Source organism: Podarcis bocagei (genome assembly GCF_964188305.1).
Source record: "Podarcis bocagei genome assembly, chromosome: 1".
Taxonomy (NCBI): domain Eukaryota; kingdom Metazoa; phylum Chordata; class Lepidosauria; order Squamata; family Lacertidae; genus Podarcis; species Podarcis bocagei.
Window position 1 is genome coordinate 138,805,822 of NC_138125.1, and position 21,717 is coordinate 138,827,538.

The window sequence follows — 21,717 nt, forward strand, 5'->3', positions numbered from 1 at the left end:
TGATCCCTACATAAGTCATAATAAGGGCTAACAATAATGAATCTTAAAAATACCCAAAACAACAAAATTAAGCATCTCCAAAATTAAATTTTGACCTCAACAAAAAACCCCAAACAATACCCCACACCAAGTGTCTCTAGGTATCCTGAGAAGCGGGTCCTGCTGACTCACAGCGAAGGTGGCCTCTGGCCTTTTCAGCAGCCAAGTGGAGTCAGTCAGGGCCTGGCCCTTCTAGGCCTGGTGCAAAGAGGCCAGCGAGGCAAGGAGCAGGTCTGGCAGGACGATGAGCAAAGAATAGGATATGATATGTTATAAAGGTTTCTAGAACGATCTGAGTGGCTATATCCACTCTTGCCTCTTCTTCCCTGATTTATTTTCTTCATCCTGGACCCGGGCACTTCTTCTGTACTCTGTAGAAGACAGGCTCTAGATCATGCCCAGGGGGTCCTAAGCTGCAGGAGCCTCTCCAGATGGAGCCTTGAATGCATGGAGAACAGGGCTGGGAAGTCTGACCCCCTTGATCTGGTTGGCCATCTGCACAAGGCTTTGTTTACTTCTGCCCTTGGAGGTGGCCGCTGGAAATAAATACCACTCTTCTTTGTACTTAGATTTGCTGTCCAAACCTTCATTTCTAATCTATGTGTGGTTCTGTTTTACTTCTCTTCATTATCAGAAACTTTTAATAATAAAAAATGGACCGTAATTTTTCACCGATTCTCATGCATACCACCAAGCCATACTGACTTATGCCTATTTCTTGCCTACTTTCCAGGTTATCTCGCCCCCCGGAACCTTCCCAGTGCAGGTTTCTTTCCATTTCTTCAAACTGTGCTTTGTAGTTCAGATGCCAGGTGCAAAAGCACACCATATACACCGGAAGACCTGCTACCAAAACTGAATGATGTATCACCCATAAACAGGTAAGGGAGTAAGTCCTCTTGTTACATAAGATTCAGATTCACCATTTGTGATTTTATCTTTTACTTCTCCAAATCCTTGTGTGGGAATCATTTCCATTTCTGCATCACCGTCTGCTTCTTTCCGTTTAATTATTTATTGATCCAGTCCTGCCAACATTTCATCAATTTGGTCTGAAACCTCTGTGTATGCCTCCTTTCCATTTCCATTTTCGACCTCATATTACTCTGGCTCATTTTTTCCCATCATTCCCTTCATCTTCATCAAACATTGATCTGATCATTTTAAATTATTCATCCATCAACTGCCGAACAATACCAACAGTCACTGGGTCATCCAAAGGTACCACATTGGGTGCTTTTAATGTTCTAGATCTTATTAGACATTAAATCCACCTTAATGTTCCCCCTTAAAAGTCCTGGACTTCTACAGCTGTAACTGTGTTATTTCAAAAGCAGATTCTTGTCTGCCTCCTTTCTCATGGCTAGTTATGGCTGCTTCACTTTTGATTTCCCCGGTTCTTTAGTGGCAAGAAACAAAGTAAAAGGATTGAGGATTTCCTATCATCTGATTTAATTTTTGTTGTCTACCAGAAATCAGCCTGTCTGCTTTGCTATAACTCTTTAACAGTTAGTTTCCTTTCTGTTTTTTCAGCCACAAAAGGTAGTACTCACAGATTTTCAAATTATAAATTTTCCCAAGCAGATGGAAAGGGGATGTGTGATTCTCATTACAGTTTCATTGTACTAAATATGTTTTAAAGGGCTTTTAAAAGAGAGGGTGAGATTCTTTTATTGGCATTGCTCCTTAGCTTGCCAGCTCTTCCTTGCTCCTGTCCAAGGTGCAAGGTGCAGACAGCAGAAAAACGGCTTTGATCCAAGTGTCTTGAGGATAAATCCTAGATTACTCTGTCTCCGGAGTGAGTAATAGACCCAAACTATCTGTCTGGCTATTAACAATCCCCACAGAGCTAGCAGATAGCTCTCTGAATCGCCACAACTCTCTCAACTGTAGGAAGCTAGCCGGGCTTGATTAGCTTTTAACACTTGCTGAATCCAAGGATCAGAGGGATCTGGCACATACAAACACATAACAATAGTATCAGCTTGCAGCAAAACTAAGTGATCAATTTTATCAAGCACATTCCTTGCTTCTCTGAGACTCTCTCTTAAGATTTGAAATATTTTGATGTAGACCACGCACAGGAAGTTTACCTTACCCCAAGTCTGACCACCTGGCTCTGTTGTCTGCACTGATTTGCAGTCGCTCTCCTAGGTTTCAGACAGGAGACATTCCCAGCCCTACCTAGAGAGGCTGGGGGTGGAACTTGAGGCCTTCTGCATACAAACCAGGTGCTCTGTCACTGAGCTACATCTATTCTGCACCCAGAATCTCCTATACAATACTCTAAGCCTGCATCCCTGCCTAAGGTCACACGGAATGTGTACACCGAAGAGAGTGGCAGTTGACCCTGATTTTGTGGTGTTGGTCAATTAACTTAGGATTCATGAGAAATTCTTATAAGGTCTTGAAAGAGAAAGGTGAGGAAATATGATAGGAGAGTTAATTGTGAATTAAAAATCTCCCAAACTGCCCTCTACACACCTGGCTTTTATGAACAAATCACTCGAGGTTTTAACCCAGAAGTGGCAAAACCTTTAGAGTTGGAGAGCCGGATTCTCTCATGGCAACTTTCTAGAGCAGCCTTTCTCAACCTGTGGGCCCCCAGATGTTGTTGAACTACAACTCCCATCACCCCTAGCCAGCAAGGTCAGAGCTCAGGGATGATGGGAGTTGTAGTCCAACAACAGCTGGGGACCCACAGGTTGAGAACTGCTGCCTAGAGGCTGCATGCTCATGGTGAGTCTTGGTTAGCACATTTTGGGGCTTCTGCTGATTCCTTGTGGTTGCAGGGGCTCTGTATCTTGTCATTAAGGTTGTGGTTAGACTTGCTGTTGTTCCCAGTCTTCCTTTCATCATGCTCACTTCTACCAGCATTTGTCTCAGTTAAGAGCTGCCATGTGCCATGTGCTTGAACTGTTGCACCTGCAACATCCTGGGTGCTTCTGCTATACTGTTGCAGCATTACCTTGTGATGGAGCTGCAGTCTTGGATCTGGCCCTATCCTCTTTTTGCCATACCCTATGAGAAAGACCACCAGGGGGGAGAGCAAATAGCTTGTCCGTAATGGAAATAACATCAAGATTGGTTCCAGAATGGTTTTAAACAAAACAACAACCCATTGTGTGAAATAAAGGCAGTGCTTTATCAAGAAATTCACATTTTGGTGGGAAGAACTTGGCCTGAGTGGTTTAATGCAAGGAGCTTCAGTGAAGGGGTAACTATAAGTGATGATGCAGGATTCTTCTCACTCCTTTTTCCTTATCAGAAAATGGAGAAGGTCAGCTAACCCGGAGAAGGACAGCCATCCATCATCCCAGAGTGCTGATGTTCCCAAAAGCAAGAATGGTTCATTGGGTAGGTTATTTGATTCTATTAAGAGTTTAGCAAACTTCCTCTCTTAGCTGCAGATAAATGTTACAACCATGGAGAAGTATTTGAACAAGGGCCCAGGCGAGTTCTATTAAAACAATTGCTTTGTTTTCTATGGGTACTTGAGTGAGTAAGCAATTATTTTAAGCAGCTGAGGATATCTTAGAAGCAGCAGAAGCCTATATACATGTATATGCAAAACTTCAGTGGGACTTATTCCCAGATATGTGTGCAGTCTCATGTCCTGCAAGCTCCAAAAAGCTCAGTAGGACTTGATTCCCAGGAGGTCATTGATATGATTGCGCTTTATTAGTTAAAACTATTGAGAATAGTTACAGGTGTGTGCCTTTATATTAGGTTTTCCATGCATCTGGAATTTCCCAGGCATTGTTGGGAATCGGCCGTTCAAAACAATGTCCAGACGTATGGCAACCCATGTCGGAAGTGTAGATTTCAGTAAATTTGCTTAGAAATAGCTCAAGCAACTTTGGCCCTGCTTGCTCCTTCCATGTCTGCGGGGGGGGGGGGGGGAGAGAGAGAGAGAGAGAGAGAGAGAAGGGGGAAGAGGCAGAAGCCTCTGCTGCTAGCGCTGCCTAAGCAACCACTCACATTTTCTGTATTTTAATAAAGCTGTGGCCAAAATTATGCCAAAAGCTTTAAATAAAAATTATGTGTCAATTGTGTTTTTATTGGGGTGTCTTGGGGACCTCGACACACAAAACTAAAGTCCCCTTCCTTCTCTTCACGTATCCTCATTGGCTGGTTAGGGAGCCAAAGTGAAAGTGAAAGTGAAATTTCTCAGGACTCAGACAAAGGCAGAAAATCAGTTTCCTGAGCCTTAAAAATTTGTTCAGGGCAACGGCAAAGTCAGGAAATTGGTTTTTTAAGCCATAAAAATTTGTGGCTCCCATAGTCCAGTTTGAAATCAGATAGATAACAGGCTTGCTTAAAATGGCATGAAGGGAGAAAGGAAGTTCTGCTGAAGAAGAAACCCCCTGAAGTGAATGGGAGTTCTTTTAGAATCTTTGTGGGAACACCTTGGATGGCTCGTGACATGAGGCTGTTCCCTGGGGAAAACTGCAAGTCAGGGTGTCTGCGATGGGAGGGGAAATCCTACCTTTACTTTGAAGCATTGGGAAGGAAGTGCAAGTGTGTGGCTGTTGGCTGGATCATTACCTTGATTCAGGCTTCTGAAATCAGCAGGGGATGACTGTTGAGCTAGCTAGCAATTGTATGATTGCATGGTGCAGACAGTGGTGATCATCAGCTCCCTTATTCAAAGGCAAGAACAGGATCATCCCCAAACAAACTGGTTACTCCTGGTTTCGCACCACAAACTCTGTGAGGTGAGTGGGGCTGAGAGACTTCAGAGAAGTGTGACTGGCCCAAGGTCACCCAGCAGCTGCATGTGGAGGAGCGGAGACCTGAACCCGGTTCCCCAGATTACGAGACTACCGCTCTTAACCACTACACCACACTGGTGGTGGAATAATGCTGCTTGGAATAATGGATTATGACGGCTACATTTATCCATGCCAAACAGAGGCACTGTTTACTTTACGTAGGAGGCGTCATGAGCTCACATTCTTTGGCAAATTCAGAATTTGAAATTTGTATGTTTTTTAAAATCATTGCAGGGCTAATTGATTCAACAATCAATCTGAGCAGCATTGCTGAAAATATTTCCTCATCAGCCAGCCATGCCAGAATTAACTTGCTCAACAAGATTCTCAGTCTGGGAGAGGTAATTTCTATATTCGCTTTAATGAAATCACCTTTGGAATATCATTTTGTTACGTAATATTAGTGCGTGGGTTTATTTTAATAAGAAAATGCAAGCATGTTTCTAGTTTCCCAAATTGCTATCTCGGTATGTTCAAATGCTCTGTTTCTCCATTGTTGCTGCTGCTGCCACCACACCAGGAAAAAACAAGCCATAGTCCATCTAATAATAATAATAATAATAATAATAATAATAATAATAATTTATTTATTTATTTGTACCCTGTCCACTTGACTGAGTTGCCCCAGCCACTCTGGGTGGCTTCCAGCATATATAAAAACATAGTGAAACACTAAACCTTAAAAAGCTTTCCTATACAGGGCTGCCTTCAGATGTCTCCTAAGGGTTACTCTTCTCCTTGACATCTGATGGGAGGTATTCCACAGGGTGGGCGCCCCTTCCAGGAAGGCCCTGGTTCCCTGTAGCCTCACTTCTCGCAGTGTGGGAACCGCCAGAAGGCCTCCAGTGCTGGATCTCAGTGTCCATTTTGAGAAGAGCCTGGGTTTGGGGCTAGTAGCAGCTTCATACTTTACATACTTCCTGGTTTCCAGATATAACATGAAGTCTAAGAGAGATGTGTGCATCCCTGAGTGTGTGCATGTGCAAGCAAACTATAGTCACTTCTAGGCATGGCAGTCAGACAGGCTCCATATTCCTTTACTGGGAAGTATGGGGGTGGGGTAGTGGTGCTCACAGTCCCAATTTAGATTTCTTACAAGTTCTGGTGCCCCGAGCACTTTTGCTAGCCTCGTGGGTGCAATAATTGTGATCCTCTAACCTTTGCACTAATAATTGTAGCTGTTCAAAAAATTTGATGAAACCATTGATCATTCACACATTGAAACAACCACCTCATTTTCAGTTCTTCTTGTACGGAAATTTATTTTATAGATGCAGATGCACAAGTCTTCTGCAGGAAACCTTAAAGCTGGTATTTGTAAAGTCATGGCGGCATCATCACAGAATCTCCTTTGGGAAGTCTTTGGAACAAACATCTATCGAACATTTTGCTTCACCAACTTGTCCCTTGTAGAGTCCTTTTTTCAGGAATTCACAAGTCAGATTCCTAAAGTGAGTATCCAACTCATTTTTTTTTGACTGCTAAATAATAACCTCAATCAAGTTGCTTAGAGGAAAAGTTCCCCCTCTTCCCTTATCAGAGGAGCTTTTCACATTGTGCCCATTCACTCACCCTGTACCCTCAGCATAACAGTTGGCAGTTTTGTGAAAGAGGCATTTCAGTTTCTTTGTGCTTCATGAGCTGCAATAGCTGGAAATGAATGGCAGGAAGAAGCAGGGATGGAATATAAGACTTTATCTTTAATTGTTGGAAAACAGGCAGGCTGATCTCTCCTTGGTCAAGGGCAAAGGCTGGAGATGGGAACGCTTGCAGTATTTGTTAAGCTAAACTCAATAGCAGCAGGTGGGAGTGTTTAAACCTAGATTTTCTCAGCCATGTAAAAAGAGGGGAGTTGTGGGGACTGTTTTTAAGAGCAAAACGATTGCATGGGCAGGAAGTTCTAAACCTTCTCCTTTGTGTGACTTCCTGTAGCTTATACATAGTTTATATCATGGATATTTTAATTCTCAGATGATTAGATTACGTTTCCCTCCATCCCTGACCATTGGCCATGTTGGATGGTGGTGAAGGGAATCAGAATCCAACAAAGACATGAGGTCCACAGGTTTCATAACTCTGTCCTAGGGGAGATGATGAGAAGTAGGTACAGGGAGAGCTCAGCTCCACCAACCCACATACCTCCGCATCTCTAAAGCTTGGATCCCCAAACCCACTTTTATACAATGATCAGAGCAGATCTGAGTTTCAACAAATAAGTTTACTGCTGCCCTTTCTAGTTTGGCCCTAGTTATACCTGACAAAGAGTTCTAAAGGGAAAATTCAACAGGAATTTGAGGGAAATTGAGAAATGAGCAAGCATTACTTACCCATAAAATTGTCTTATACTGAGTCAGATTATTGGCCCATCTAATCAGGTGTTGTCTACCCCAATTGGTAGCAGTTCTCCAATGTCTCAGGGGAAGGGTCTTCATCAGCTCTAGTTGCCAAGAACTTCTGAAGTGGAAATGTGTATTGGTTTAGTAAAAGGAAAAATAGAATATGGTCAAATAAAATGAGAATTCACTGTGTGCCTAGATTTGGGGCAAGTTCTGGGCAAATGAGAGAGCCCAGCAGAGGTTTAAAATCACAGAGCATGCAACAAAGTAAAGCATTGAAATATAGGCTGTTAGACCTTTGAAATATCCCCTTCTAAGTTGCTTCCAAAGTTCCCCACTTCCCTTAGCATAGCAAGAGACCACACATTTGGGAAGTTTAAAATGGTTTACAGTGGTACCTCGGTTGTCAAATGTAATCCATTCCGGAAGACTGTTCGACTTCCGAAATGTTCGACAACCGAGGAACAAAGGGCAGTTGGCAAAGTCAATGGAGAAAAAAGGAAAAAAATGCAGCGGAAGCTGTTCGACAACTGAGGCAGGTTTGAAAATGGAAGCAATTACTTCTGGGTTTTCGGAGTTGGGTTTCCAAAATGTTTGGCTTCCGAGACGCTTGAAAACTGAGGTACCACTGTACTTATAAACTCTTCAAAAGGTCAGATACATACAGCAGCAAGAAAAGATAGGCAGTTTCAAAATGGTAAATATTTCAAATTATTCATATAGAAACACAAAGATGGCTTGCTTAAGCCAGGCAGTCTAAGGTTGGAGCATCTAGTTTTGACCTCCTTACTGGTAGGGTTCACATGATGGAAAGGAAAAAGAGCAAAGAGTTTGGTAACCCTTCCTTCCACAATGAGGGCATGTAACCTAGCTAAGCCTGGCAGGACAGCTTACTCTATTGTCTTAACCCCTTCATGCATTAATTAGAGTTAAGCATGTTGGTTATATGAGGCTGGTTATATCCAAGGATCAAACCTGGCACATCATGAATTCAAAGCATGGCCTCTGCCACTTCACCATGTTACTTCTTAAAGCTATAACACCTCTTTGCCTTAGACCATGTGTTTGTGTGGACATAGTAGCAAACTTTAAAAGGAATGAAGGCCCTGATTGAAGGCAAAATTCCATGTGCACTGAATCACAGGTGATAAAAGCATCCCTTTCAGTTAATAGAATTAATGCAGACATCCCTTCTCTATAGAAAAAATACTTGTGCACCATATATGCACCAACACATGTAACACTTCTATAGGCATCTGTTTCACTGCTTGTATATTTAATATACAAGTCATTAAGAAGCTGCAGACAATAGTGAATTCCTGCCGCAAGTGCATGCAGTGGTCAGCTATATGTTCCCACCCTTGAACTGAGTTCAAAAGAACCTCTTATTGGAATCATCAGATTAGGTTTTTTAAATGTGATTTTCCGTAAGAGTCTGCTTTCTCCTGTTGTGCCTTCATCATGTTTTATAAGGGCATCACCCAGCAACTCTTATTCGTTCTGATGCTCTAGGGCTAGTACAGTACAAGCCTTTGGCATACTTCAATACTATCTGGGAGCCCAAGCCTGTACCAGTTTCCCCTTCCTATCTGGGAGGTTTTGCAACTGGTAGGGCAAGATCACAAGATCTCCTAGTCATGGAACAGGTTCATGCAGGTCTGTAGTTCTCAACTCTCAGCAGCATCAGCAAATGAAGCAAACCTCCACACCCCGTATATAGCTGGGCTTTCTTGAGGTTTAGTATGGAAACATTTAAATTTTCAACCAGGCCAAATTAATATTTTTACTACTAGTAGTAGTATGGTTTGAAACATGTGTTTCAAAAAGTACAATACTTTTACAGAACAGTAATAAAAAAAAACCCCAGAAAGGTGTGCCCCTGAGCTGAGGAACGTGTATTCAGTTCATCACATGTCTTTACTTTCAGTATGGGATGAGAACAAAGGGGTTAAGCCAAAAGCTACTGAGGAAAGGGTTTTGTAAAGAGTGACTTGAAGTAAGTATGGAAGTGGGTCAGCATTACATAGGTGATCTGGGAGTAAGTTCTGGGCACGAGGAACAGCAATCAGGAATCTTCTCTCCTGCCTAGTTCTAAAAAGATATCTAGAATGACAAGTCAAAGAAGTGACTAGTAGCCAGGATGCCTGCCCAGGTATGGTATCACACACACATACTTTCCCCACAGAGCTGCAGTTTGAAGTTGTTTCCCTTCCTCCGTTGTGAGCGAGCTATGATTAAAAGAGAACTGGGGTCCCGTGAACTGCTCTATCTATCTATCTATCTATCTATTCCTTTTAAAAGTTTCATTTTTGTTTTAAGTTGCAGCAAGATTCTCAGTACCAGGTGGCTTTTGTCAAGGAAACAGTTTCGTTCTTATCGCTCATCTCCCAAGTGCAGAATGAAACTTCTCTATGGCGCATCCTCCTGATGGCCCCAGATATCACTCAAGGTGTCAGTGCTATGAAGGATATGATTGCTGCCCTTCAGAACACAAGCAGGTAAAAGAAAAGGCAAGCTATACACCAAAAACATAATAGCTATGCCTGGTATTTCGCTGACAGTGATGAAGTAGTAGCTTCCACTGACAGTTATAAAGGGAGGTGTTATGAAAGGAGAGCATGAGATTTCAGTGGCTCAGTAGTAGACTGGTTTATTTGAAGGTCTAGGCTGTGTACATGGACTTCATCTGTAGTGCTTGTTTCATTAAAGTGATTTTATTGTTCTTGGTGGTACAGAAATTTTTGCAAGGAAATAAAAATAAATAGTGTTCAAATGGGGCAGTGATGATACAACAACATCTAATACAACATTGTATTATCAATTGTTATATCAAAGGAGCTAATAGAATAACATAGTGAAAGAAATGAATGTTTATAACAGAAAATGCAAAAAATTAAAGCAAAACAAACAAACAAAGGGGCAGTGATGCTTGCCACATAGAAGTGTCTTAGGGAGGGAAACCCTGACTATTTGGAATTCATAGACTTCATGGCATTCATTTTCATCCTCCCCTTTATCTCCATTTCTTACTACTTTGGGAATAGGCCGCCTGCTTGCCATTTTGTTTTCCTAAAATGCCCTAGACATTGTGCAATTTCTTCCCTTACACTACCTAGCTATTTACAGGAAGCAAAGCTGTTTGATGCTCTATAATATGCTCATTCTGTGTTACTATTGCTTTATTTCCCCTGTTTACAAAGAATTATTATGGCTGTGGAAAAGGATTCTCCACTAGTTGCAAGTGACAATGGACTGCAAGCCATACAGAACATGATTAGTGGTCTGCTGCATGCCTTGAACTGTTCAGAGCAAGGTGAGGCTCCTTGCTTATCTCTTTATCAGGCATCTAAGTAATATTGATGGACAAGTTTAAGCTCTTGCAAATCCATACTTGTTGCATCATACAAAAAATGTTTTTTTGCTTCAGTTTATAACAGACACTAAGAGGCACAAAATAATGAAATGCTTACTGCCAACAGAAAATAGAAGCAATTTTTTCATAAGTTATTCAAGGCCTTGTTGATGTGTTTATTCTGATAAATGGAAAAGAATAATAGTCATTAGAGATACTGGGATGGTTTGTATGTAATGTTTATGGCTTAAGAGAGCCAGGAAAAGGGTCTCTTCTCATCTCCTCCTGATACATGCCATCTTTGGCACATTATTTAACCCAGAGTTCATTTTTTCTGAAACAGGTAACCCTGGTTTCATGTCAGTTTACTAACCAGGATCTTTAAACGTGGTTTATTCTTGGATCTTGTTAAGATCCTAGTTAGTAAGCCATCATCACCCCAGTGTTCCCCCTATGACACACTGTTTTAAGCAAACCGGGACAGAAGTGCTGAATATAGTTTTGGGATGGGGAGAAATTTGTTTCAGTTTTCATGTCCTAATTGATCAAATTTGCACTTTCCAAAACACAGCCATACTTCAAAATTCACATTTATCCTTCAAATGCTATGTTTGACTATCATCACAATTAAAGTTGAAAGGCAGTAACTCATATTGTGGATTTATCTTGTTTATTTTTATTTTGTAGATAATAGCAGCTCAGCAGTGAATGACATTTGTCAGCTCTCTCTTTACTGGAAAAACAACCCAACTTTAATGACTCAAATGAAAGACATTGTGAGGTGAGATTAGAGTAATAAATTATGTATGGGGTGAAAGTTAGGTTTTTGCTAATGTGAAATTTTATTCTGGGGGGCAGTGGGAAGGGGGCTTTGCAAAAACTGCATAGCTTTCACTGGATCATATGAACATTTAACCAGCAACTGCTGTATTGTTGAGGCAAAGCTGGTCAATTAAACTCATAACACACTGTGGATTTTAGGGGGAAATGTATCCCTGAGAGTTAGTATTTGTGTAACATTAACATATGCATGATTCCTCAGAAGTAAGTCACCTTGGCCGGGATTTAACTAACCAGCTCCATAAATAGAAGCCTTGGACAAGGGTTTCTGTTTGTGCGCTAGGGCTTTCCTTCCTCTCCTCTTTCGGCAGGCCCTGTCCCTCAAAACTGGCTTTCGTGTGTATGTGTGAGAATTCCCAGAATAGTACACAAAGGGAGGAGAGGGGCTTGTTCCATCTAGCAAACTGAAATGCTTGTGTAGAGGGAACAATTGAAAGAGCTTGAGGTTGAATTCTACCCACAGTGTTTAGCAGGCTTACTCCCAGCTAACTGTGTATAGGATTTCAGCCACAGTGACAGAATCCATGGCACATTGGTTGTTCTCAAATGTAGCTTAAAACTATGGCTTAAGGTTTATATGCGCAAGTATTGGGCACATGCGCTTCCTTCCTCTCTTCCTTCAGTGCAGCAGTGTGGTGGGAATCAGAACCCTTCGCTTCTGCTTTTTATGAATGATGATTTGTTGTTCTATGCAAGCCTAGAAATGCAGCACCATTCAGAAACTGATGGGCGTGTACTTCATTCTTCAAGCAGAAGCAACGTATTGTTTACTGAATTTTAAAGAATTACACATTTGTCATGGCATAAAGACTGACACGTTTATTCTGCCATGTTCTAGCTTGAGGGGGCATTATTGTCTTTTTGTTATTATGTTATGTATTTTGTGGGGGGTTTGTGTGTTTTATGTTGTAAACTGCCTTGTGATCTTTGGATGGAGGGAGATATATAAACTGGATAAATAAATCAAATCATTTGAATTTGTATTTCTGTATTTTTGTTCTCATTTCAGAAAAATATTACCTCCAGATTTTGCTGGTGAAGACTTCAAAACGCGTAATCTCTCAAAGGATTTAGAAATCATTAAGAAGTCTCTACATCTTTTTGAAGTTTTACCAGAGAAATTTAGCATTGCTGAACTGAACAACCTGTTCAAGCAATATGAGAATAACAGTGGAGTGAACTTGACTGATATCCTTCAGTGGCAAATGGAGGCTGACAGAGACAGTAAATTAAGAGGTGCACTTAATAGGAGAGAAATCAAGCAAATCAACAACTTCACATCTCTCCTGCTTCAAAATGACTTTAATAGGCTGCACTTGCTTGATATAATGGCTCACTTGAAAGAAAGTAAAAGTGTTCCCAAGTTTAGAAACATTTGGAATCAAACATTTTTAAATAAGACTAATATTATGGTCACAAAGATATGGCAAACCATTAAAACGATAAATTCTCACAAATTATCTTATATGCCTGAAAACCTTAGAAGGTACTTAGCATCAGTCCAAGATGTGCCATCATTGTTTTCAGATTTTCTGTTTAAACCTACAACTATTTACAACTTTCCTGAGAAGTTCTTGACACTCCAGAAAATCTTAAACATTGTAGCAAATGTTCAGAAAAGTCATAATTACTTATTGCTATCCTTCATTATTGACAAGATGCAGGACATTCAAAATTTCATTGGTGAATCTCATTGGAATGAATTCAATCATTATTGGCGTATTACAGAAAAACTGAGGTCTGCAAAATGGAGTGATACAGATATCGTTGCCTATGGGCAGGTTTTGGACATATTGCACAACAATCTTCATGTTCACCACAATGGCTCTGGCCTTCCTTTGAAAAAGGAGCTTGGGCAGCTGACCAAATTTGTGAACCATTTAATGAAAGAATACAGTGAGGAGAACATCAGTGGGGCAAATGTCTCAATGTTTTTAGATGCTGCTCTGAAAACTCTAGATGTACTAGAAGACTTGGAGGAAAGGTACATCCATGAATTAATTCCTGTTAATCCACTAAAGGATGCCAGCAATGAAACTGTCCAGAGATTGTTCCAAATATTCAAGGAAGGGGTAGATATACTTTCTGATCCTAGGCTGACAGAATCATCTAGTATTAAAAAATTGGATACCCTCTTCAGTTTTTCACGCATGTTACTTTTGCAGAAGTTGTATAGGACTTCAGCACAGCATGATTCTTCAGGAGAAGCAAAAGTACAGGATCTTTTGTATTTAACATTGACCCCTTTTCTAAGGGAAGACAATCAGGTTAATGAAACACTGCAGAACTGTACTGTCAAGGATGTTCATCACATTGTTCTTGAAGTGCTGTTGAATAATGCCACCCTACTGGATGCCTTAAGAGGAAGCAGCTGCCATTTCCTCTTTACCTCCACAGACTTGGAAAACCAAACAGCCCACCACCAGACATTTACTGAGCGGTTTCAGCTTGTGATAAGAAATTTAAAATTGATGCCAACTTTTCAAACTCTCCACAAAGACAAATGGAAATACTTTTCAGATGAATTTCAGTGCTTCATCAACTCATTGCAAGTTTCATCAGAGTTTCTCTCCAAACTGAACTATTTCCATAGCTACAAGAATCCCTGGATACAAAAGATGCATAGACGTCTAACAGCCATCTCTAATGAATTCCACCAAAGTAATCTGACCTGCCAAGCACCAGGGCTCGGGCTTATGGACATTATAAATGGACCTTCTGCTTTGCACATTTTAAGCCCTTTTATTCTGAATGAAACAGAACCTCGTGCACAAAATTTATCTGGCAGTGTACCACAAGCCCTTGCATCTTTTATTTTGTTACAAAATGAGCCCTATAAGAATGCCGCTGTATCAAAGATATTAAAAGTGAGCAAAAATGATGCAAGTCAATCAAAATGGAAGAACTTATCAAAGGTATTGAGTGAAGTTGCAAATATGTTGAGCTCCAATCAGAATGTGACAAATGCAAACCAGTATGTTCGACTCTTGGACATGACCAGGAAAGCTCTACTTCTCGTTGGCGCAGGACTGGCGCCTAATAAAACAGAAGCTCATCTGCCCCTTGAGACCTTAAGTTGGCAGATGAAAGCTTCCTATTTAGAAGACATGCTTGCTTCATTAAAATTATTCCTAAGTGAAACCTCTGACATAGATTTCAAAGCTCATTTAGAAATACTTTTTAATAATTCGTCTACACCTGTTGATGTTCTTGCTCAAAGCCTTTTTTATATGAACCCTCACTGGAAAGAAACCAAGAAGGCATCAAACCTAAGTAGAATGACTTGGAATCAGCTGATTTTAAATGAGACTAATTTTAAATTAGCAACAATATGGGAAGATATCAAAAAGGTGATCTCTATGGCAAATCCGCTGTTTCCTGAGAACGTGAAGCAGGACTTTGATGCAACACAGGAAGCCCCATTGCAGTTTTCAGATCTTCTGCTTAGATCCAAAAGCAGAAAAAACATTTTGGAGTACTTCTTAGCACTTTTGAATAAGTATCGTTTTACAGCAAACATGAGCATGAGCCACAATGCCCCCTTAATGGCGTACCTTTCAGGAATAATGCAAAAAATCCAAAACACCACAAATTTATACACACAGGATAATGGTTCTGATACTCTTTTCAGTGCAGAACTGGAGGAACTGACTAGACACTTATCCCACATTACACAGAAGTATACTGAGGAAGACTCACAAAGCAGCAACATCTCAGAAGTAATCTATGTGGTCCTCAGGAATCTCTTGTTACAGAAAACTTTTGAACACCAATTTAACACCAGCCAATTAGAAGCAACCCCTCAGTTGGTCTATGATAGCAATAAAGCCCTCCAAAGGGTATATGACATACTGAGGCAAGGGAGAATAATGCTTTCTGACAGCAGGTTGGAAGAAGAAACTGCTAAAGAAAAAATTGCTGCACTGTATGGTTTCTCACACTTTATCTTTCAAAAAGAATTTAATGAGTCTTTGTTAGGGCTTAGTACTTTAGCGGAAGCAAAGATAATAGATGTCTTGCATTTATCTCTGAGTCTTTTCTTAGATATTGGGAACCATGGAGCTGGAAGGCCACATAACTGCAGTGTCCAAGATGTAATTCACGTAATACTTCAGATGTTGTTTAAGAATGCCACTATCCCTGAGTTCTTGAAACAAAGTCATTGCAAACTACCTTTTACTTCCAGGGACTTTGAAAACAGAACAATGCCCAATCAAACATTTACTGAATTGTTCCAGGACTCAATAAGCAACTTAAAGCAGACTCCAGAATTAGCCAGACTTTACAAAAACAATAGTGAATTTTTGTCAAGTGCATTGCTATGCATCATCAAATCACTACAGTTTTCTTCAAGCCTGCTTTCAAAAATGGACGCCCTCTTCCATTTTAAACATCCATGGATAAGGGACATTCATAAAACTCTAGCAATAATCTCTAACGAGCTGCCCCCAAATGATTCAACTTGCCCAATCCCTGTTCTTAGTGATACAAATAATACAGTCAACTATGATCCTTTGAATCTCGTCCCGCTTTTCCTTGCCAGTGAAGCAGAATTTTATTCACAAAATCTCACAGACAGCTTAGCTGATGGGAATAATTTGTCAGTGTTTTTCAAGCTATTGCAGGATAGCCTTCCTTCAAATACTGCCATAAATGAAGTGCTTCAGATTGCCAGAGAAGCTGTCCACAGCCAATCTGGATGGAAGACTTTTTCTCATATCTGGAACGTGTTTCTCAAGTGGAACATTACAGAAGTTGAGTATGTGAAGCGTGGCTTGAAACTAGTGGAAAGAGTTCTAGTCGACAATGAAGTACCTGATGCCAGTGTTTTTAAAAATGTTACATTTTTGAATTTACTGAAGGAGCTAAAAGCAGATGTGAATCTACATTTTCTTCAAGACAGAACCAATCTGGAATATCAGCTTGACCATGTTGCACGCCCTTCTGTCATGACCACTGAAATGCTTCTAAACAGAATACTGCTTCAGAATGAACTGGTGCAAACACTGCCTCCAAGCAGTTTGATTGGACGGTAAGTGGTCAGTTTCATAATTGTAACAATCTGTTGTTGAACTCAGCAGTTCAAAGATTATTCAGCCTTGTTCTCAAATAGAGTTGGGGGGCCTCTAAATATCAGAGAGCTGCCAAATAGGGAGCTTGCTCTTCCACTCAGGCCCTGCTTGCGAGCTCCCCATAGGCATCCAACTGGCCACTTTGAGAACAGAATGTTGATCTAGGTCAGCCATAAGCAAACTCGGCCCTCCAGATGTTTTGGGACTACAACTCCCATCATCCCTAGCTAACAGGACAGGTGGTCAGGGATGATGGGAATTGTAGTCGCAAAACACCTGGAGGGCCGAGTTTGCCTATGCCTGGTCTAGATGGGCCTTGGATTCTCTTATGTCATTTTAAGTGAAGGCTGGCCCACCCATGAGGCAAGGTCAGGTGGCAAATCTGAGCCCAAGTTGCACACCACTTGCCACCATTGCACCATCACTGACTCCTCCTGTGTGGGGGTGCACCACTGCTGCTGCAAGCATGCCCTGCTGCCTCATCTGCCATGGGTGGCACCCATGGAGGCGGTCGTGACAGAGGTGACAGGTTTTGCCTCAAGCGGCAAAAGATCCTGGCCCGGACCAGATATATGCTTTAGTGTTTAAGCATGGGATAAAAACAATGTCTTGAATCCAAGGACCACACAACTCTCCCTTTTTGCTGAACTGCAGAAAAAATGACTGTAAGCTTATGGGTTCCTTCAGAGCAGCCTTTCTGGAGGCCTGGGGGCAATTGCACCAGAAGGAGAAAATCGGCAACCTCCCCAGCACCAGCAGAACTACATTTCCCTCATACTGGAGATTGAAACTGTAGTGTTTGACAAAAATAAGAGGGAGGGGCAGAGAAAGGGGGGTGCGGGCCGCCCTGGGTGTCACCACTGAGGGAGGTGACAAAATGCCGGGTGGCACTCACTGGGGGGCCTGCAGCACACCTAAGCCATGCGTCTCTCCTGGGAGTGACATGGCGGCTTGGGCTTGCACAGGCTTTGCACTGCCCAAACGGTCTGCCCACTGCCTCCCCCCAGCTGTAGGGTGGGAGGAGGCAGGCAGACTCTGGAGCCCCGCAGTGCGCCCCACCCCATGGGTGGCTCGCCCCACCCTCGCCCTGCCCCCATGGGTGGCTCGTCCCGCCCTTGCCCTGCCCCCATGGGTGGCTCGTCCCGCCCTTGCCCTGCCCCAATGGCCGGCTTGCTTTGCCCCTGGATGCACCGGCCCAGACGCCTGAGCGGCTTCCTCCTCCGCAGGACGGGGTGTGTGTGTGTGTAAATGAATGCACTATAAGCTAAACTTTTTTTAAAAAAGAGGCTGCGAGATCCAGGATAATAGCAGTTACCAAGACAGGAAAAATATGTAAACTAGAGGAATCTGTGTATGTGTAAGTGATTGAAATAATTGTTGCAGCCCAATCTTAAGCTTGCATATTAAGACACAAGTTTGACTGTTGTTTTTTTACTGTGGGACTTCCTTCTCAGTAAGCAAGTTTAGAATTGTTGCCTGATGCCCAAATTGTGTACTTAAAGCTGCAGTCCTAAACACACTTACTAGAGGGAAAGTCCTATTGAATTGAATGAGGCTTATACATGAGCAAACTTGCTTTGGATTGCATTTGGTTTGGATCAGTGGGTTAGCTTGTCTCCTGCTCCCAGCCTCTTAGCCTAAGACTCGCACTTGGACGGGCCAGGGAGGATCATACTGAAGCTGGTGAGATTTCTTAAATCTTTGAAGTTTAGACAGACTGTAAGTAACGTAATAAGTGAAGTGTCATACAGAGAAATCTGTTTAATTATGGCTACTATCCCAGATGGTGTATCTCTAAATTTGTTTTACTCAAGAAAGTTGAACTCTGCTATCTCATTTGGAAACTAGGAAAGCTACTATGTGCAGTGTTGTTTAAAAAATTTACCACCTTCATGTAAAATTCAGCTGAGCTGTCTGGCTTAAGCTAATTTGGTCTCACCGAATCAAATATAAGTGGGCTACAGATACATTTTTTTAAAGGATTTCTATTTCACACCATTATGTAATGTTTGCTGCGGCATACTTAAGAAGTCGGAGCATTCCTTTCTTGTTCTGTTTTTTTTGTTCTAGGTTTCTGTTTTCGGAATTTGAAAATGTCTTCTTACACATGTTCCCCAATAATGTCTTCAGATCGTACTTGATTTGTGTATTGAATGTCTCTGAAAGGCTGGAAAGTGAATTTTCAGGTAATGTATATGTTGATAGTGGCATACAATTTACAGTGATACCTCGGGTTACATATGCTTCAGGTTACATACGCTTCAGGTTACACACGCTTCAGGTTACAGACTCCGCTAACCCAGAAATATTACCTTGGGTTAAGAACTTCAGGATGAGAACAGAAATCGCACGATGGCCACGCAGCAGCAGCAGCAGGAGACCCCATTAGCTAAAGTGGTGCTTCAGGTTAAGAACAGTTTCAGGTTAAGTACGGACCTCCAGAACGAATTAAGTACTTAACTTGAGGTACCACTGTACTCGTTTTTGAAACTTCCCTTTATGGATGGCTGAACACTTTTATGTATGAACGTGCCATGGCTGGCTGTGTACACCCCATACATTCAAAGCTGATTATCCTCTGTAAGGATTCTGGAAACTGTAGTTTACCCCTATAGAACTAGAATTCCCAGGACCTTTAATAAGCTACAGTTCCCAGGATTCTTGGGGGGGAAGGAATGTGCTTTAAATGTATGGTGTGTAAGCAGCCTTGGACTAGCTGTTATCCATAAGATGAACTCAATATATGTTCATTCATGTATGCATTTATGTATATGTGCAGAGAGGGAGGGAGGGGAGTGATAGGATTTCCATTTTTGTTTTTACCAAGAGAAGCTGCAAAAGCCGCAGTCTTGATTTTGGGGGTGTCTGCTCAATATCACCCTCCCCTACCTGCATTTCTACATGCAGGGAAATGGTGGTGGTGAAGATGATGATAGTTGGATCTTCATAGGCATCTTGGTAGCCTCTAGGGCAAAAAAAGTACTAAGAATGCTTGAAATAAATAGACAAACAAGTAATTGTTTGGTTTTTCTGTACAGGAAATGCTGACCTTCCTCCAGGCTTAGCACAGCTGAAAAAGGTTATTCTCACTCCCCGTGATACCGACAAGAAAGATCTATCAGTTACAGAGATCCTGATGCGAAGAGTGAGTAGGCTCATGATGTTGGCTGGTACAGTATGATTGCATGGGCTTGTAACAGCTGTTATTAAGGCCTAGGTCCGCCCAACGTGCAAGTGTATTAAAAACCAGAAGACTACATTCCCTAGAGGAAAGCAGCTTTGGGAGGGGAAACCTAGCACAGAAATGGAGCAGGAATGCATCTCACCCTTTCCTCACCTGCTGCTTCTCTATTCCAAACCTCTCTTCCCCCCATTGCAAACATACATATAAAATGCAAATGGAGAAACTTTTCCAGCCCCCTTTGTTTCTACACCCTCACACAGCCCTCTTTATCCTCCTCCCAGTCAAGCAGAAGGCATTGTCTGGGTTCAAGGACATACTCAGGCAACACAACAGAAACGAAGACCACTCGAGGAGGGTGCAAAGCAGAGCTTCTGAGCCATGTTGTCTGTGGAGTGGAGGTGTAGTTGGTGAAGGGGCGTGGCATGAGGACAGTAGAGAGGCTGGAGGGGCACATTTGACTCCCTCCCCAGGTCTGAGGTCCCCTACTCTTAAAGCCGAACTTGGGAAGGTGGGAGGTGGTTTTGGCAGTGGCGGTTTAGAGCAACAAAGCGGCAGGTGGATAAGGGTTCATCGCCTCCCCCTTGGCTTCTCTGCTCCAGATTCCCATTCCAAAACTAGGGGAAAGCACCTATTGGGCCTCTGTCACATCCACTCACAAGTGCATATAACTTGCACTGCCATCATCACCTCACCAGTGAAACATTCTTTCTTCACCAAATTGGCCGGATTTTCCTCATTGGTTTTTGTTTTTAAACCACTCATTTCTGAATAAGTTTTCTCTCTTGATTGTATTTGAAGCTAACTCACCTCCAAAACTTGACATCCCTCCTTTGTGACACTGAGAGCATCCGGTCATTGCAGCAAACCTGCCAACTCCCTGGTGTTGGCTTTGCAGAGTTGTGTGATCAAAGTGAGTTCCACAAGAAGCTTCTTCGTGGTATAGAACTAAGTGATCGGATTGTGACCAATTTTATGAACCATAGCAGGGTGTCTAGAGAATTTCGAGACATAATCATAGGGGATCCCGAGAAACTCCAGCAGCAAATAAACAGGTAAGGCCTTCTTCAAGGTAATTTGTAGCAGAATATTAGCAGTGTATATTGCAGTGTATTATCTGTATCAGTGTATATTAGTTTGAAGTAACAAAGTATTTGGTGGTTTTTTTTAAGGTTACAAGAAAATGTGCCACAACTTAAATATATCCGTGATATCCCACAGTATATGGCATCTTTGGATTCTATAATGAACATCACTCAGAATACAATACACTCCAAGAAGCAAGGTAAGTTTTACATTCACTTGTTTGTTTCTTAGATTGAATTGCTTATTAAATTTAGTTGTCAGTATGAATCAAACCATTTTCATTGTGAAATTGTGGACAAGGCTTAGAATTTATACATATTTGTATAAAACTTAATTATATTCAACAAAGGCACAGTGACTAGTTACAAAAGCTGTAATTGGTGATAATATGACCTTCCTATCTTTGCTATGCCGATTTATTGTCTTTAGTGGGATAAGAAGCTTGGTCTCTGTTTAGTCCTGAACAAACAGAATCAAACTTACTCATAAATTTCCTCCTGGAGTCTGGCTTCTGGGATGATGGTGACATTCAGATCAGCAACAGAGCATCCTGGAAAATTAAATGCTCCCTCACTAGTTTCTGAAAGGTGCAGATTTTATATCAAATTTGTATCCATTTAGTCTCTGTTTGTCCTTTGTAGACAACAGAAGGGCATTCATGGCAAGTGATGGATATATTATCATGTTGGAGGATGGATAGGTGAATGAGCCCCTGATGACACAGCTAATTTTATTCATTTCTGTAATAGTGTTGCCTGAGTAGCTATCCTATACTATTATGGACTAATAACATCAGCCATACCTTTAGGGTCTCATTTACTTGCTTGTTCTAATAATATAAGCCACACCATCCAGGGGCAAAATGAAGTAAGGAAGGAAAACATAGCATTAGTGATTAACTTATTGCTATCAGCTAGGACTGAAATAGCGTTTAAATAGAAAAGTGGTGTTTCATCTAGTGAGGATTGGTAAAGAAGCAAATGGAATACATTGCTGATGGTAAAATAAACTCATTTGGTATGATTCAGAGAAGGAA

The 21,717-nt window shown here is 41.6% G+C and overlaps 1 protein-coding gene across 1 annotated transcript in view; it reads left to right on the forward strand.

Annotated features, from left to right (window-relative positions):
* The window catches only part of ABCA12 (ATP binding cassette subfamily A member 12), a 120,453-nt gene that overhangs the window by 19,690 nt on the left and 79,046 nt on the right, over window positions 1-21,717 (forward strand). Inside the window, exons 3-14 of the mRNA XM_081189293.1 lie at window positions 773-920; window positions 3,308-3,396; window positions 5,049-5,155; window positions 6,086-6,265; window positions 9,470-9,648; window positions 10,351-10,463; window positions 11,190-11,283; window positions 12,352-16,374; window positions 18,485-18,600; window positions 19,453-19,559; window positions 20,397-20,650; window positions 20,768-20,880. Coding sequence (XP_081045419.1) covers window positions 773-920; window positions 3,308-3,396; window positions 5,049-5,155; window positions 6,086-6,265; window positions 9,470-9,648; window positions 10,351-10,463; window positions 11,190-11,283; window positions 12,352-16,374; window positions 18,485-18,600; window positions 19,453-19,559; window positions 20,397-20,650; window positions 20,768-20,880 — 5,523 coding nt within the window. The remainder of the gene's footprint in view (window positions 1-772; window positions 921-3,307; window positions 3,397-5,048; window positions 5,156-6,085; window positions 6,266-9,469; window positions 9,649-10,350; window positions 10,464-11,189; window positions 11,284-12,351; window positions 16,375-18,484; window positions 18,601-19,452; window positions 19,560-20,396; window positions 20,651-20,767; window positions 20,881-21,717) is intronic.